The sequence below is a fragment of the Triplophysa dalaica genome, chromosome 25 (genome assembly GCF_015846415.1).
Source record: "Triplophysa dalaica isolate WHDGS20190420 chromosome 25, ASM1584641v1, whole genome shotgun sequence".
Lineage (NCBI taxonomy): Eukaryota > Metazoa > Chordata > Actinopteri > Cypriniformes > Nemacheilidae > Triplophysa > Triplophysa dalaica.
The window spans coordinates 7,000,781-7,019,359 of NC_079566.1; the positions used below are offsets into that span (position 1 = coordinate 7,000,781).

The 18,579-nt window shown below is 39.2% G+C and overlaps 2 protein-coding genes across 2 annotated transcripts; one reads left to right on the plus strand and one right to left on the minus strand.

The window, feature by feature from the left end:
- The first annotated feature begins 1,778 nt into the window (after positions 1 to 1,778).
- arpp21 (cAMP-regulated phosphoprotein, 21) lies at positions 1,779 to 11,102 on the plus strand. The gene is made up of 20 exons (XM_056741492.1): positions 1,779 to 1,894; positions 4,235 to 4,488; positions 4,575 to 4,619; positions 5,277 to 5,345; positions 5,463 to 5,580; positions 5,676 to 5,754; positions 6,029 to 6,088; positions 6,174 to 6,311; positions 6,499 to 6,598; positions 6,676 to 6,774; positions 6,857 to 6,894; positions 7,034 to 7,090; positions 8,007 to 8,179; positions 8,286 to 8,396; positions 8,502 to 8,644; positions 8,912 to 8,986; positions 9,238 to 9,471; positions 9,637 to 9,715; positions 10,075 to 10,193; positions 10,320 to 11,102. The coding sequence occupies exons 2-20, from the start codon at positions 4,360 to 4,362 to the stop codon at positions 10,539 to 10,541; spliced, it is 2,088 nt and encodes a 695-aa protein (XP_056597470.1). The 5' UTR covers positions 1,779 to 1,894; positions 4,235 to 4,359; the 3' UTR covers positions 10,542 to 11,102.
- Positions 11,103 to 11,373: 271 nt separating this feature from the next.
- On the minus strand, positions 11,374 to 18,552 carry zftraf1 (zinc finger TRAF-type containing 1). Its single transcript, XM_056741428.1, has 4 exons — positions 17,609 to 18,552; positions 15,271 to 15,509; positions 14,565 to 14,776; positions 11,374 to 14,298 (listed from the first exon to the last, which is right to left on the minus strand). Exons 1-4 carry the CDS (start codon positions 17,912 to 17,914, stop codon positions 13,907 to 13,909), a joined length of 1,149 nt encoding a protein of 382 aa, XP_056597406.1. The 5' UTR covers positions 17,915 to 18,552; the 3' UTR covers positions 11,374 to 13,906.
- Between the last annotated feature and the right edge of the window lie 27 nt (positions 18,553 to 18,579).

The following is an 18,579-nucleotide window of genomic DNA, read 5'->3' on the forward strand; positions in this document are numbered from 1 at the left end:
CTTGTGTTCCGCAAAATAAATCCTACATATTTTTCATGACATAAAAGAGTGAGTAAATGACTTAGGACAGTGGTTCTCAAACATTTTCATTGTTAGGCCCCCTTTGCATAGGATGCATTGCTTTGCTCCCTCCTCCCCCCAAGACTTGTTAACTTACATTTTTAAACCAAAAACATATTCAGTTATAGCCTACAATGCTGAAACATCAATTATTTAGTCTGGTGATATTATTATTCTAACGTTTGATTGCATAAAATGTATAATCCATTTCTATATTTCATAAAATGCCACAAAACCCCCCTGATTCCATCTTGTGGCCCCCAGTTTGCACCACTGACCTATGATCCATCGAGACAACCCATCGTATGCATGGTCAGCCTGGTGAAAGCTCAGTTCCTGTCAATGCTTTATTTCCCAAACAGTTCTGATGAAACAACAGGTGCGAAATTCCATGCATAATTGTTTACTTTAAGGGTAAAGCTCTACGCCGTTATTGAGAGATTTATTGAGGGAGACAGGTGCGTGTGTGTACACTCCACCTATATAAATGTCTTCAAAAAGGACGGACACTTGCTGCATTGTTGACTCTATGCCAAATCAATTTATCCTTATTGTTTTTTGACCCCTGGAGATGTTGAGCCTCGTGATACACGAGTAGGAGAAAGCGTCATGAGAGAGGTCTATTTGCGTGTTTGTGTCTATAAAGTTAAGTAGAATGCTTTGATGTCCTAGCTTTGGCCTCGATTGATTTCTAAGTGCAGCCAGACATACTGGAACAGTATGAACAAGTGTATGTATGTGTATCTACATTAATGTAATAGGTTATACTAAACAGTTATTTCTTATTAAGGTACATCTTATATGCTCCACTCGCATTTCAACATGGCTGTTTACATTGCATATATAAAAAATGTGTATAATCATAAGCATATCTATAGAAGACATCATATCCTTTAATATCCACAGTAGCAGCTGCTCTTGGCACCAGCCCACACAAAATAAATACGAAGCCCAAACACATCAAACGTGTGTGTAAGAGGGATATGTTACATTGTGTCAGCTTAAACAGAGGCCCCAAATTATCACTTTTAAATAATACCGTTAACTCTGCCATCATGTTAAGGTTTAGTTTTAACAAACCTCGAGAAACGAGGAAAATGATCCTTTTATGCCATACCGGTGAGTTTATTATTGTGTGCTTGAGCATAAGGACTCCTCTCAGTGTGTTTCGGGTGTCTTTTAGAAAGCTTTTTTTCAAGAGGAGGTAAATATCTCTGTTTCTGCGAAACGGCAAAGCCATATGGCAGAAAGAGAGACACTGTGAAGATGTAGAGGTGTTGTTGTGGTATATGCATCTCATGTGTGTGTTGCGTTTTATCTAACAGGTGCTCATTACAGTTTTTGGTGGCTTCTCTGGTGCGCACTTCCACAAGTTCACGTGTTTATATGTTCTATCTGTAGATAAAACTAGTTTCTTAGATGCTGACAAGTATTTTACCTGTTAAGCAATTGTATAAATGAATACTGCACTTACAAAATGTACTCTGCATGGAAACATAATTTCTACAGATAAAAAAATACAATTTAAATCGCACCGTTTGTAATATCCATTGTTTAATTTTGCCATTTCGTCTAATCCACTTGAAATTTCCCTCTGGCATTTTTTGTTTATCCCCTCACGCTGATGTTTATTTTTGAGCTTGCGCGTGAGTGTCAGGAAGAGGCTGAGCGGACGCGTGCACGCGCGTATTTAATTAACTGTGTTGAAAGCGCGTGGCGTGAGTCTGTGCGCGCTCTGCTGTCAGAAACAGAAGATGCTCGACACGCTTAACCGCCTGTTTTAAACCTTTCTAACGATTTCTGCTCTTTTATTCCGCTGTCGTGTTATCCACAGGTAAGCAAAATCGTTTACCTCGCATGCTTTTTTATCTGAATTTGATTTTTTTTGCCAAATATGTGTTTTAATCTGTGCTTTCGTGTAAGAGGTTTAAACATTACTGTTAACCTTATTAAACAATAGTATTTATTTATTGTGCGTCTCAGATCTACATCACTTTGCCTTATAAGAACACATGTTTCATAGCCTACATATTGTTATAGTCATTATTATTATATCCATAACTTGTTAAAATCAGAACATACATTTCAGAACGAGCTTTATTGCCAAGTGTGTACAAGAAATTTGTCTTAGAAGCTTCCAGTGCATTTGATACTTGGAGCAGTTTGTTAGAAGCTCACAATCCAAATATTTACGCAATTTCTAAGAAGATGGACCCCGTTGTTAACACAGATTTGGGATCAGTGTCTGTTAGCGACTAAAGAATGGTAGCGCAAGATCTGGGTTCCTTTTTAGAAACCACAGCTGCTGCTGCACCGTCCCCGTGTGCGTCACTGACAGCAGCCTGAAGTCCCCAAACAGCCGCTCCAAATATAACTCGTGCCAGACTGAGCACGGAATGCGAGTGCTCGAAACCGAACCCATCGGCTGCACCTTCATCCTGCCAGACAGAATGGATCTTTACACGAAGATCTTAATTACGCTCGTTCTGCCGTGCGCCATTCAGTGCATGTGCGTGCAACTTTTATACAAGCCCTTTACGCATTGCCCTTACCAAGAATTGCCATGGTAACCACGATGTTCGCCAACATGTCAAAGTTGCTGTTATGTTGTTGTTGCGTTAGTAGTATTAGAGACTAAAAATTAGTAGCTATAGGAACAAATAAACATATAACTATTAAAGTTTGATTGATTTTTGATCGGTGGATTTCTACACCTAGTACATTTTTGTAAGGGCTGGGTTAATGACAGCAAAACAATACCAATGTGCTCCGGCTTGTAGCTGAGTTATGAGATCTCTGTCATATCTGCATTCACTTTAAGGCCACCTATTTGTTAACCAAGATAAGACCTTGATGATGCCAATAACTCCGGCATCTTTGTGGGTGTGTAACATCTTAACACTGGTCAAAGTGAGTCAGTGGTCAGACATGAAGACGAGTCATAACCTGATAAGAGTGATGACATAAAAAATGAAGGATACATTCTGTCCAAACAGAGCTTGCGTGTATGTCTGCCCTCCATTCAGGGAGTCTTCATTCTGAGAATAGGATTTACTGCACCTGCCACTGCAATGAAAGGAGATGCACATAATGCTGTATATACATCCATATCCTTGCTTGCAAGCTGACTCGTCACTTCTGAGCACCTACACGCATATGTAGGGTACTTGATGTGTTCCTGGAAACTAGTGGTCTCTGCAAATTATTTAAATGTATTCATTAGCAGAAACTTTTTATCAAAAGTGATTTACAAATGAGAGAGCATTTCACATTTTGTCAATTGGAGCTGGTTAACTTAATTGTAAGTCGCTTTGGATAGAAGCGTCTTCTAAATTACTAAATGATGTGTGAGTTTGTAAATTCTATTATGAGTAAATTAAAAAATTAAACCTGTTTATTGAGGTTATATGCGAGGATGTATGCTTATATGCATTATTTTCATTTGTATGTTTTATTTGCATTATTTTCCCTGCTGTCTGTGATCCTTTCAGAACACATAAAATAAGAAGTGCTGCTGTAGCCAACAGAATTCGTTTTTTTATGCATCGGTTACTCCAATGTCTAGCAAAATACAAGTGCAGCATCAATGGTGCAGTGAGAAAAGAAAGTAAAAGGGGGGAAACTATACAAAACAGTAAGGAAGTAATACGGGCAGGAAAATAAAATAAATACATAATAAAATGTAGTGCCACAGAAGTGTCCATATCTGCCAAAAATCATCAGATTTTTTATGAATATCAAATGTGAGATTTTCGAGGGTAACAAAGATATTTGAGACATCCAAATTTTGAAAGAATGTACATGGGGGGGGGGGATGACCAAAGTAACAATATACATTTCTTTGCTAGATAAACCAAAATTAAAAATAAGTATTTAGTATAAGATTCAAATATTGTCTCTACTCCAATAGATAAATATAATTCCAAAGAGAAACAAAATGGCATCTTAAGGAGGTTTTGAAAGAAACATGCTGTATTAGTTTTTGATTGAATGAAATATGAAATAATTTCTTTATGACTGTCACTTGGTATGAAACGTAATCGCATAAATGTGGTTATATAATACTGATGGTCATCACTTGCAAGAAATGTATGCAGAAAGATTTGAACCAATCCTCTATATTACTCTTAGTAAAGAAATGTACAAATCTATTGTTTGTTCTGTTTTGTGTCAGATATTTTTGTACTCCAGAATATTTCCAGACATCTGTTCTGGTAGCAGAGAAGGAGGTTTGAGAAGCGGAGGAAAGACATCTTGGTAGTAGGCTTGGATGGTCATAAGGGAATATGTTGGATTATTATGACTGAATCTCCAAATTTCAAGATGTCTGAGGTGGAATCCTTAAATTTCCCAGAATACAATATAAAGGCGGAAACTCCGCCACCAAGTTGTACTATGGAAACAGAGAACTGTCATAACAACAGCCAGGTGATAATGCCGTTTCAAAACCTTACAGACTTATTCTTTTCCTCTTCTTTTTTTGTATAAATAATTATTTTAATCTTTTTTTGCAGCAAAACATAGATGGCAAACATGGACAGCTTCAAAAGAATCTGAAGGTAGGGTTACAATTGAATCGAGTCATTAAAACATCCATGTGGACATTTATCTTATTTACCCGTTAATAAAGAATACAGTATATGATAGAGGTCCCTGCAGAATTTTGTACTTTAACATATTTTTGTCTTTCTCCGTTGGCTTCTTAACTGCAGCAGTTATGTCGAGATGCCATTAGTAAACATTGAACTCACTCCCTCGATAGTATAAAGTTATCCAACTCCAATATATAAATCACATCAACAGCTCTCAGACAGTCTGGGAGCGAGTCCAAATGGTTTAAAAATAGCATACTTGCACTTTTCACCCTGTAGTTTTGATTCACTGATTCAATGAATAGCACTTACAGTCACTACAGAATCAAGATAACTACCCTTCTGCTGTATTTCCTAAGGGAAAATAGCATCCTTTATATTCCACCGAATACATTGTAGTAGTCTTTTGAATAGTTTGTATTGAAATGTAATGTTTCAAGTTTTGCATTTAAATACCGATTTTTAGAATAAAATGGAAATTATTGTTTAGATACTTGATGTTTTGTGGTCCTGAACATTTTGTACAGTATTGTACTGTACGTGTACTGCTCTCTTCTATGGGAAGAAGCATCCTCTCCTGCATGTGTGATGTGAATTTGGTAATTCAATTTATGTATATTACAGGCCAAAGGGAAGCTGGTTCGGAGTACCGCAGTATGCGATGAGCCTGTACCCAATGAGGAGAACAGCAGGGTAAGAATTACTCTAAACCATTTACATTCAACATAATCTGGCAGGTCGGACCGCTACATCATATAATACATATATAAGTAAATTATGGTGAAGGGACTGTGTTATGTCTGGGCTTAGGAGAAAGAGAGCAAAACAACTACATCTAGTAACCATGGTGACAGTCCTGAGTATGAACAAGAGGGAGAGGAAAAGAGCAAAGAGGGCATCACTTCCAAGAAACCAAGTTTATCCAAAGGTGATTTAACTCAGTGAATGATTTGCACACACTTCCATACTTTCAATTCTTTTTCATGTGGAAAACGTTATTCTATCCGTGTTTATATCCTTTAGAGCCTAGTGTGGAGTATACAGACTCCACAGGTATTGATCTGGAGGAATTTTTAATCAATAGTTTGAATAGCAGCCCCCGGTGAGTAAAAGAACCATTCTGGTAATGCCATCGTTCAGCTTTTTTTATATAAGTAATAGGCATCTTCTTGAATGGTAAAAGACAGTAAGCACAAAAAACAAAGTTTATCTCGAATCATTCGTTTAAATCTGACAATAGCGGTATCAAAAATAATTTTGCTCAAATCAGAGCTATTTTACAGACTAATGGGTACATTATGTGCATTTTAAAATAAAAGTACACATTACTATCCTCAGTTCATTCAGACTCGCTCTGATAATTGTCTGGCTTTTAGGGACAGACTGATGCTCTTAAAACTGGAACAAGACATGATAGACTTCATGACCGACAACAGGTAAATGTCCACGCATGTCTCTCACAGTCTAGAAATAGCATCTATTTCTCAAATCATATATAATGTGTGTCTTTGGTCTCTGTAGTTCCTACAAAAAGTTCCCTCAGATGTCCTCGTATCACAGGATGCTGGTTCACAGGGTTGCGGCTTATTTTGGTCTGGAACACAATGTGGATCACAGTGGAAAATCGGTTATCATCAACAAAACCAGCAATTCCAGGATGTATGTGTGTGTTTTAGGTGTATGTGCATTTATGAATCGACGGGGCTAGAAGTTTCCTTTTAAGTTCAGTTGATAGAAGATATTGAGCTAGATATTTAATTTGGAGTAATAATGTATTCATTTATTTTGACTTCTTCTGGTGAGGAGGACGAAATGTGGCACAGCTAACTGTCCCATTCTATTTCAGACCAGAACATCGATTTGGTGAACACGTTCAGGAGGATAAGACAGAGGAAAGAAGATCAATACTAAAAAGAGACAGCAGTCAGGAAAAAGAAGACAGTCAGGTATGAAGATCACAATACTACAACAGAGACTAAAGTGATTTTTCTATTAGCTCTGATGTTTGGGGTTGTTTTTATAGTTGAGAGTTCCATCGCTTAAAGAACAGATGAGGAGCAGGTCAATAGAGGAGAGAGAGGAAGAATATCAGAGAGCTAGAGATCGCATATTCTCCCATGACGTGAGAAGACACTCATGAAAATACACACACACACAGTAGTACAATAAAGGATCAGTCTCTGATTTTGGTATCTTTGTTTCAGTCCACTTGCCTTTCACAGAGTGTTTATATTGAGACCAGGTAAATATGTTTATTTAAAAATTGTGTGTGTTTCGACCACCTCTTAAATCACTTTAAGACATGGCGTAATCCCGTGTTAATGTAAAACTGTACTTTGATTTTTTTATAATACATCTTGTTTTTTCTTTCATGCATGCAGAGGCCTAGAGGATAACATCAATCTCAATGAGACCCAGAAAAGGAGACAACTCTTTAGGTGAAAACCACTAATGCTTTTAATCTTAAAAAAGTCAAGGATATTATTTTTGATTGCATTTTAAAGGGGTCGTATGACACGGCTAAAACGAATAATATCGTTTGTTTTATATGTAAAGCAAAGTGTATACACGATTTAAGGTTCAAAAACGCTGTATTTTCCACATACCATGCATGTTTGTATCTCCTCTTTGCCCCGCCTCTCTGAAACCCGCAGGTTTTTAACAAAGCTCATTTTAACAAAGCTCAGAGGTGTGCTATGATTGGCCAGTTAACCAGTGCGTAGTGATCGGTCGAATACTGAAAGCGTGTGGCGGTACTATAACGCCTCTTACCATATTTGGAAATTTAGGTTCCATAGCAATTGTACTGACATGTACGCCCACCTCACTTGCATATAGATTTGGGTGGTCTTAGTCAACTCCTACCACGAACTGATGTGGTGTTGTGGGGCTGTGGTTACACGAGGTGTTGTAGGCAGGTCTGGGTGAGCATTCGCTTTTAGATAGAATGCATCTTTTGTTCCGACACTTAGATTTTTGCAATTTTACGTGTCTAATATATGCATCGACAACTTATAACACACCAAAGACAAAGAAAAACATGTGTTCACGCCACATGACCCCTTTAACAAATCCAAGTAAGTTAAAGGGGTCATATGCGCCAATGCATGTTTTTCTGTGGTGGGGCGAAGAGGCGATACAAACGTGCACGTTATGTGGAAAATACAGCGTCTTTGAACCTCAAATCATGTATACACATTGCTTGACATCTAAACCAAATGAAAATATTTGATTTAGCCATGTTAAATGACCCCTTTTAATAAGGTACCAATTTTTATACAATACTTTAAATATGGTTCATGAATTTTTTTTTTTTTTTTACAAAAAAATAAACCTATGAATTTATTTTTGCAGGGGTAACAGGGATGGTTCCGGTCGGCTGTCTGGTAGCAGGCAGAGCAGTTTTGAGCTGGAATCTCATTGGAATGACCCTCGACCTTGGAGCAGCACAGATTCTGACAGCCCGACATGGACATCTAAATCTACACACACACACTCAGACAGCAGCTCCAAACTGTGCAAACAAGGTGCAAAAACAACGCCCCTCATGTCCATGTCAATCTAGTTACCAAAAGTACAACCACACAATGTCGATGTCTGATCTGTTGTTACCTTGTCTGATTAATCAAATAGTATCTGAGTCAGCGTTGTGCTACACTGCACCCAACACCAGCCCTGCTTATGTCATCGTGCCTGCTGAGTCATCGATACCTCCTGGGAGTATTTTATTAAACCCACACACAGGTATACACACACTTGAAAACACACACAGAACCTAGACATGCATTATGGATTTAAATATTAACTCAAAACGTAAGACCACAGTCATTTCTCTTATCTGTGTTTTAGGGCAGCCATTCCTGAATCCTGATGGAACTCCAGCTGTTTACAACCCACCTGTAAGTCAGAAGCCAATCAGTGGGCAGATGCAGTCCCAAGCCCCACCCCCTCTACCCCAGCAGCAGCCAATAGCAAGCCATGGTGTCACACAGGTATATAACAGACAGTACAAGTACAGGAATACTAAATGATTTTGTTTTTAAGATGGTATTTATTTTCGGTTGCATCGATTAATAGCGTTTAGACTGTGGGTATCTTTACAGTAGCATACATTTAAATTTAGTATGTTACATGCTGTAGATAGTATAAATTTATCTATTAAATATGTGTAAACTACATTGAAACACAATGATTAATGCAATACAAGTACAGGTGAAATATTTGGATGCAGATTTACCGCCTGTCCTCTTCTAAATTAGGTTCAGTACTCTTCTATGTCGTACCCCCAGCAGTTAAATGTTTCTACCTCTCAGCAACATCCAATAGAACAGACTGTAAGTAATATACAAGTGTGGCTTTTTTTAATACTATATGGTTTAGTTATTTGCAAAGATATTTTATCATTTGTTGAAGTATGCAATAAATCCAGTATATACAGTACATACCATTGAAAATACAAAATAAAATATAAAAGAAATTAATAGATAAAAACCGAAACCAGAAGTGCTTCTGGACCAGTATTTACATCTTGCGAAGTGGTGTATTTACCAGGGTATGTCATTGAAAGCATATTTGTGGTTTTCAGAGGGAAGACATCACCTCTAAGTTCGGTCACATGACCTTGAGTCGGCAGTCTTCGGGAGATGTTCCAGAAATGACCTCCTACTACATGCAAGGGGCTCCGCCCACACACAGCTATCCTCCCCCTCATCACGGTTATGTTCCATCTCATCATTCAGACAGTTACATGAGCCCTGCTATGGCACTGGCAACACCCACAGTCCCGCCCCCTCAGACCCTCGGTCAGCAAAGCAATCAGGTATTGTTACAATACATAAATGCCATATAAAAATGGCTTGTTTAATATTTTCAACTCCATTAACACACGTTAACATGTTGATATCCAAAAACCAATACAATGGCCAGCAAATGAGATTACAGTGTCGTACATCTAATTACGAGTTAACTCTGTTCTCCCTCTTAGGTTTCAGTATACAGTTACCCTATTCAATGTCCCAGTGCATCTCAACAATACGGTGCAGCCAGTTACAACGCACAAACAGGTACACATGAAACTTTTCAAGTCCTTCATGCATTGATATAACAGTAACAATAGTAGGAGAGGGAGCCGTTACACTGTAAGAGATGGTGCTAGTGGTCTCACAGTGAAGCGGTCTCTTCTTCTGCTATTCACATCACCCCTGAAATACCAAACAGTTTAAGCCTGTCTGTTATCAGTGAAAAAAACGCTTGTAAATATATAAATGTAAATTTAATGTAAGTTTTGTATATAATTTTATAAATGTGTATAATTTGACATTGTAAAATTTAGGCTTTTAATGATTGTGAGTTCATAAGTCATCATTAGTCATGATAGTAAAAATACAATCTCACTATTAATTGACAACATCTCTCTTGTCAGGATATTCGCCTATGACTATATCTAACCAACAAGGCTGCCCCGGCACATTAGGAAGTCAGATTCTACCCCAAACGCAGCAAGGCATTATGGGACCTTACCCATCTGTATCCTCGTATCAGGTATGTGGAGACTCCAGTTCCAGCGCATCCATTTATATACAGCTTAGTCAATTAAGTGTTCTGTACTATATAAATATACTTTTTAGATATCATATGATAAATATATGTTCTCTTGGTTCTAATAAGGTACAGCAACAGCAGCAACAACAGCAGTCTTATCCATCTACAATGCTGGTGTCAGGGCACGGTGGACAGACACAGTGTTTGATGCCCCCTGCTGGAGTTCAAGTGTACTGCAACTCTTTGGCCCCCTCTCCACCTCCATCACTCAACATGTTGGGGGTCTCCTACCAGACAAGTAGCTGCAAAAATGGCTGTAACATGAATCAGAACCAGTGCTGGTACTGAAAGAAACTATGTATTCACCTGATCACGGGTTGACATTAAAAGCCAAACAAACTCTTTTTACAGTATTTACAGTAGCAGCAAAATAATGTCCCACACAGTCTGTAGCACCCGAGTCTGATAGCATCTTTCAGATTCTGCCTTTTTTTGTCACACGTTGGATCAGATTTTACGTATGTGCTATGATAGGAGTTAGATCATAATTTATACTATTTACATTATCACTTGTGTTTTTGCTTGGCACGTAAGATACAGTATATATAGATATTTTATGATACTATATTTATCTTGTTTATAAAAGTCTATAGGCTATTACTTGATTGAAATTAACTTCACACAAAATTATATTAAAAGAACCCTTTCACAAAACGTTATTATTACGTTTGACAGGAATTTACAGCGGTGATGTTTCTTAAATATATATGATCCTACCAGATGGACTTGCTTTTTGTTTTCCACACATGTATAGGCGGTCATGATTAGTTGACGTGCTGTATGTATGTATGTATGTATTGTAGGCATACCATTAAATATTTGTGTTTAAATAAATGATTTTAAAAGATATATGAAGGAGCGTGAGTAGGCCTATGTTACAGCACTAAGCATTACATGTGTTTAGTTTACCTTACGTGTTATATGAAGCTTTGAAATCGAACAACATTAACTACACAACCACATAGAGACAAACATTTCGAATGTGTCCAAGAATATTAGCACAACCAATCCGAATCAAAAACCAGAGCAAACTGTTTTATAACAAGTTTTTCTTTCAGAGAAGAACGCTGAAAAAACAAACCTTTTTTAAACTGAAAGAAACATACAGAATGCAGAGACACAAGTTTAAATGAGCTTTAATAGAAAGGCACATATACAGCCAGAGTGTCATGTGAGATTTAAAAGCTTTTAAATGCAGAAACAGTTTGAAACTAAACTCCAGACGTGACAGTTTCTGCAAAAGCAACTTTGTTGATCTGTTGTTTGTTTCAAGTATGTCTAAAGTGTTAGGTCACAGCCGAGTTCACTAGATATCCAAATATTCAATTGGCTCTTTTGTACCCCCAGCTTGTGAGATTGTGTGTGCATGTGCATTTTTATTAAAAGAAAGATCATGTGTGCGTCTATAGGGATGATTCATTGACCATGGTTTAACTACAGTAACCACAAATTTACTATGGTCTCACACCATTAACTTAAATTTAACCATGGTACTTGTAGTAAAATTATAACAAATCTGCCAGACACTTTAAGGGGCAGACTAGTCGCAGAGTGTCTTGATCGAAAACAACTTGCACTGACATATCCTAAAATACACTGCCCGTTCAAACAAAAGTTATGACCTGGTGTTGCTGCAGTTGGTCAGGTCTAGATCCAGCTGCGTTATGTGCCCAAAAAATTAGGTCAGCTGACTTACATGAATATACTGATTGACCGGGTTATTCCAACAATGGATTTTTTCTTCCCTGATGGCACGGGCATATTGACAATCTCATCAGGCTCAAATTGTGAAAGAGTGGTTCAGGGAGCATGAGACATCATTTTCACACATGGATTGGCCACCACAGAGTCCAGACCATAACCCCATTAAGAATCACCTCAATACAAGATCTTGGCGAAAAATGAATGGAACTCTGAATATTGTGACTTGTAGAAGCTTATCGAAACGATGCCACGGCGAATGTGTGACGTAATCAAAGCTAAAAGCGGTCCAACAAATTATTTGAGTGTGTGACTTTTTTTTGACGGGCAGTGTGTGTCAGTGCGATTGCTTTGTCTCGAGATGCATGATGTTTTTTGTAAAGAATGTTTTTTTTAAATGACTTAAAATGAAAATGCGATCATCATTTACTCATTTTGTCATTTTAAATTTTACTTTCTTACTTCCGCAGAACACAAAAGAAGATATTTTGAAGAAAGTTAAATGAACAGCAAATGAACAGCACTGGACCCCATTAATTTCTATTGTATGGACACAAATCAACCCTAGTGAATGGGGTCCAGTTTACAAGATTTTCAAAATGATCTTCTTTTGTGTTCTGTGAAAGAATAAAAGTAATACAGGTTTGAAATGACAAGATGGTGAGTAAATGTTGACAGAATTTTTATTTTCACTTTAAATATCCTAATTTAACTGAGGCCTACTCCTGTCTTAAGCTCATCCCTGTCAGGGAAACCGCCCCTTACTATAATAAAACCATGGTTAATTCATTCTCATAAGGGATTGAAAGGGTCTGTAATAGTAGCAATCCAGTTTCCAGTTTTGCTGTTGTGACTGTGTAGACTCTATGTTAGCGAATAAATGCAAGTTAAATAAATAATTAAAAATAAATATAATCTATGATTTAGCTTAAGGTAGTATGACATCACAATGCGTGGGAAATGCAACACTGTGTCTACACTAGACGCGGCGCGATGCGACACGACAAATGCATTAGAACCTATAATAATTTAAAATTCTGTCCACACTGGATGCGGCGTGGATCTGACAATCCCATTAGAACAAGCCGTTTGTAGTGTCGCGTTGCGCCGGTTGCGTCCGATGCAGACGCGGTGCAACTGTGCTGACAAACTGGGGGCCTGAAGAGAACACATGGCCTTTGTTAATGATGATGACTATTCACAGAAGGAATAAAGGCAAAGTTCACAGATTCTTAAATAAACGTGTTAATAAAGTCAAACTTAAGTTAAGATTACAGGTTTACGATTGCTACTCAACTAAAAGTGTGCATTTCAAAGTGCACATAAAAAGTAAAACTAAAACCATGCAAAATCGCATCTTCTGGGATTGGCAGACATTTTATCCAGCCTAACTGTTACTGTTTCACCAATGAAAATGGCTACCTTCACATTCAAAAATACACTTAAAGCAGTTGCAGCCTCTGTGCTGCAGTGTCTGTGTGGAGAAGCTTTGAGAACGGTTTCGAGCGGGACATACACACAAACACAGTTTAACATTGCCTGCATGATAGGTTGCATTACACCTCTGACACCTCTGCATTTACCTTTTGTCCCAACCACACTCCCCCATTCAATCAATCAAACAAAATATAAGATCAGTCTGAAATGACTTGCATCCTCACAAACAGGCTCAAGGAAACACACACAAACACAGTCAATGACTCTTTTGTCCTGTCCATTCGGGCCTGTCCTGCTCCGCCATCAAGAGTATAGGGTGGGTTTGTTGATGAAAAAGGCAGATTTTCGGGTCTGTACGCTTACCCGCAAAAACACACACTCGCACACAAACAAACAATGCAGTTCTGATGGGCCATATTTGTATCCTTCTCCTTTAGAGGTATCTGTGGTTCAGTGGTGCTTGCCTTCCCAATCACTTCTCCCATGTGCTTCTTCCGTCCCGTCATCTCACGCCTCTATTTCTGGATCTGAAAGATGAAAAGGCGGAGGTTGATGTTTTTGGCAGCCAGCAGCTTGTTGCACTCTACGCTGTCGCTGATGGGCAGCAGGGCGTACTCGGTTTCGTTGGCGTCGTTGGAGAAGACGTGGTGCTGGATGACGGGTTTGATTTTCACGTCGTCGTATGGCCCTTTCAGCAGCAGGAAGGAGCACTCCAGGGCAGAGTTCACTTTGCTCTTCAGAATAAGCTGGAAGGACAGCGTGCGCTTGCAGGAGAGGTTGGGGTTGCGTTCGGAGTCGTTGACACGCGCCTTAAGAACCCAGGTTTGGTTGAGCACTGTAAAGCGAGGCGTCTCGTAGTACAGCCGCGTGATGAAGTCATCGGTGCGGTACGGCCGGAACTGCACCTCTGGAGTTAAACATATGAGAGTTGTTGATAGTATTCAACTTTTTCACCTATCAGGTGGGCAGATTCTCACATTCTATATACTTGTTGTGTATGTTTTCAACCGGTTGTTCAACTGGTAGTCACAACGAATCCATGTGTGTAGAAAGAATGGGCAAGAGTTTCCGCAATATTCATGAGAGGGAGTGGCTTCTGACTGACACCTTACACATAAGGCTTCAAATATTTTCATGACTAACTTATTCATGCTTTTCTATCTATTTGTGTACCTGTAAAGCCGATCTTCTCAAAGGAGAGCAGGCTAAAGATGCTGTTGTAGAGCTGTAGCTCTCTGCGATGGCTCTGGTCCATCTCGTCCAATATACCCATCAACTCCATACCAGTCTTGGATGGGTGGGAACACTCTGCCTCATGAGCGCTGAGCTCATGGAAAGGCCCCTGCCATGGGCAGCCAATCCGCTTGTACTTACATTGTGTCACTCTATTTCCAGAACAAATAAGACGTATTGAAAGAAAATGACTGACCAAACACCATCATCTAGATATGGTATAGCATATATAATTTCTGTAAATCTAGCAACTTGTCACTAGATTAGAAATAGATTTGGGGGATTTACTACGAATGAATTGTACTATTGATTTTGTTTATTTGCATGCACTGCATGCACTCGATTAACAAGAGCAGAGGCAAACATCGAAAACACAATTTGCAGTGCACAATCCCTTCTTGTGTCTCATTATCACAAGAAATAGTACACAAGCTTCTCATCAAAGCAAAATTCTGTAATAGTGCAATACTGACTACACCAGGTACACAACGCTGACATTTTATCATAAAACAAACTTTAATAGATTAGGTTTTTAGGAGGCATGTTTACAATGGAAAAGTGTGTGGTTAGAAATAAAGCGCATGTTTTTTGTTTAAGTGAATTTGACTCAATCTTGTGTTTCTTTTGTATTTTGGTGTAGCGGTACCTGTCCTGGCACTCTTCCGTCTGATGGCGATCCAGGCCGGATCGAGGGAACTGTTTGAGGCAGTAGCTGCAATCGGATGGCAGTTCACTCACGGCTTTCTCCACCGCCAGGTTCCTGCAACACAGACTCTTACTGATCTCACAGCGGCAGTTAGGACACGTGGCCTGTTCTTCTTTGAGACGTGCGTCAGCAAGCAGGTGGATAAAACAGCCTGCGCACATCAGGTGCCCGTTTGTACACTGTGAAATGAGAGCACACACCTTCAGTTCACAGCACAGAGAGCAAGGTTGAAACCATTTCACAGGCTTTTTATGGTGAGCAAAATGCTATATCTGTCTACATACAACGCGGGTCCCCTTGCACGGAAGTGGCCATGTTGTTTCTAGAGTAGCCCCAAACAGACTGTTCTACAAAGCACGTTTCGTAAATATGTTTCAACCTTTGGCAAAGAAGCGAAAACGTGAAGACACGTTGGTGCTGTGTCAGCCATCATATTGAGGGGTTGAGTGACCCGTTGGTTGCAATTTGCAACATCTCCGCTAGATGCCACGAAATTGCATACACTGGACCTTAAAGCGAAAGAATCTCTCTGAGAATATGTATTGTTCTGGCTATAGAACTCGGGATAGAAGTTCCCCATTTAACCCAAGTGATTTTGAGGAGTAGTTTCATGAAAGACATGACTGTAACCTTCATTTTAAGGTAACGTCTGAGTTTAAAGTGACACTATTAAAGTAGCCATAGTAAAAGAAATCACAATTTTATGTTTGGAGAAGTACAATGAAAGCATCCTGCAAAGCATGTTAAAGCAAGTCCTGCCAAGTCAGAAACTTGGGCTGCTTAGTCAGGATGGGGTAATGAAAAAGCCAAAAAAGGTAATGATGAAAATAAATCACACTCAGTGAAAAACAACCAAATGTCTATAAAATGGCATTGTAATGTCATTCTTTGTAAGTCAACTGAAGGAAATAACACATTTAAGTTTAGGCTGCACCATAAATCTTCTGAAACCTGGTATGACACTTCAACTATTATTGCCTCACTATGATATATATTGCTTCCTTTTTTCCTCATTCTTGTAAATCGCTTTGGATTAAAGCATCTGCTAAATGCTTAAATGTAAATGGGAATCTAAAATAGCAAAATAAGCCATGTGTATAAATAAATGTATATGCCAGTCATGACAGGTAAAGTACATACATTTTTTCAGTATAATCATAAACTTTATGGTCTAAATCATTATGAGCTATTAAAAACAATGATTTACACCGATTATGGGGCGGTTTCCTGGACAGGGTTTAAGCTTAACTTTAACTTGAAAGTTTAAATGAATTATTTTTAACTAGTTCACCAGCTGATCTATATGACAGGAGGTAAACTGCTGTTTGATTTAGTTCTTCCTAACTTGCTTGTTTTGTTTTAAGATACATATTTTGTTTATGAGTTTCATCCCATGATTCAGTAATGGATTACACTGCAGCCTTTTAGCTCTGATGTGGTGCGACACATTATGCATAAATCACATGAATGCTACTTTAAAGGTTAGTGAGATGACAGCCGTGTTTACTTGGGGGGGAAACGCAAGAAAATAAACACACAAAATGTCTGAATGTCATTTTCATGCTCTGTGGCATCTTTACTGTTTCTCTCTGGTTTCAATGCAGACCTGTCATTTGAGGAGTCATAACATCTAAAAGTCATACACTTAAAAGTTAATAATAAAGAATTAAATGTCTAAAAGATGAGGCTGACTTAAACTACTTATGTTAGGAACAAAGTGTCTGAAAACGTAAAAAGAATTTTCTTTACAGCTGTTTTGTAGGTTGTGGCTCCAGAGGTATTATAAGGGCCACATATTTGGGGGAGGGGTGAGCAGCAATGATTGGGTTAAACAGAACATGTGACCACCTTGATTGTCATGTTTGCCTTTGAAAGCAAAAAACAGCTGCTCAGGTCAGTATTATCGAAAGCATGTTTGTAACACCTTAAACTTAAAAACACACATATAACCAGCTCTTCAAAAGTAAAAAAACAGACAAAAACTACTTTCATGTGTTATGTAAGTGTGTTAAAGCATCATTTTATTAGTCAACTGCAGTGTGAGTGACAGATATTGTGTAAAAAAAAACAGACAAAAGAACAATAAGCACACACAAAAATAAGCTTAACTCCCAAAATATCATTCTGAACATATTTAATATTAAAATGTTAAACGTCATTTTCAATAGTGGGTGTGAAACGATAATGCGACATTTGGGCCACACCGATGAGACAAAGCCCTGCACAATTGAACTCTGTATATACATTTACATCAAACTCTATAATGACATTTTTTTACCTGGTACACAGAAGCTTTAGGCAGGTCCAGACACACAGTGCAGCACAGTACAGAGTACAGCCGCTCCTCGAGCTTCCCCGCTTCTCCCTCCTGGTGTCTCACGCGCTTCTTGGGCGGTGCGTCCGGGTCGGCCTCGGAACCAGAAACGTCTCTCCGCACGACAGGCTCCTCCTGAATACCTACCAGTCCGGCGCTGCCAGGACCCGCATCCAGGGCCCCCCCCACAGGACCGACGCTCAGACCCGAGGACGAGGAGCCCGGAGCGGCCGCGACGCCTAATTCCATCCTATCATCCATCGAAGACATCCAAGTCCGGTCCAAAACGAGTCAGGATATTCGGGCTGGTCTAGCACAGGATTCGCTGACTGTCAGTGTGAAATTTCCAGGTTTTCCCCCGAGCTATTTGGTCTGTGACAATGGTGTATCTGGACTGCCAACAATGCATTCAGTAGTAAACAATCCCTTGATAACAAGACCCAGATTATTATGGGGTTTATAATGATAAAAGATTACGGGGCAGGACAATTATTGTCATCTGTGTTTTACTGCAGTTTGCCCTACATAAAGCTCTTGAGATTTCTGGATTGATCTCGGGTTGGCTTCAGCTCTCAGTCTCTAACGAGAGAAAACAGCTTTCCTATGCCTCGACAAAACAACAGGCTGTTGTTTGCCGTTATCCGCTGTGACAGCACGCACACGGCGACGCTTTGCGACCCGAGTGGGCTCCTTGGCTCCGGTCCGTATTCCGAACAAAACCGATCCACTCCGACGCGATCCGGATTCGCCAGAAAGCCTTACAGTGATCAGTTTGATGCAGAGTCTCTTCGATAGACCCCCTCAATCTACACTGCCATCTTTGTTTTTTCCTGTCTACCTCCTCCTCTCCTCCTGCCCGCTCGTCCCTTTCTGATTCTGCCTATCCGGGCACAGGATACTCAGAGCGGGGTGAAGCGCAAGCCAATACTGTCATT

Excerpts from the sequence above, each read along its gene's own strand:
- zftraf1 (XM_056741428.1), bottom strand. The coding sequence starts at position 17,914 with ATGTCTTCGATGGATGATAGGATGGAATTAGGCGTCGCGGCCGCTCCG. Across the intron at positions 14,777-15,270 it reads ACGGAAGAGTGCCAGGACAG|AGTGACACAATGTAAGTACA; the intron begins GTACCGCTACAC and ends TTCTGGAAATAG. Across the intron at positions 14,299-14,564 it reads TGAGAAGATCGGCTTTACAG|AGGTGCAGTTCCGGCCGTAC; the intron begins GTACACAAATAG and ends GTTTAACTCCAG.
- arpp21 (XM_056741492.1), top strand. The coding sequence starts at position 4,360 with ATGACTGAATCTCCAAATTTCAAGATGTCTGAGGTGGAATCCTTAAAT. Across the intron at positions 4,620-5,276 it reads AGCTTCAAAAGAATCTGAAG|GCCAAAGGGAAGCTGGTTCG; the intron begins GTAGGGTTACAA and ends TGTATATTACAG. Across the intron at positions 9,472-9,636 it reads TCGGTCAGCAAAGCAATCAG|GTTTCAGTATACAGTTACCC; the intron begins GTATTGTTACAA and ends TCTCCCTCTTAG.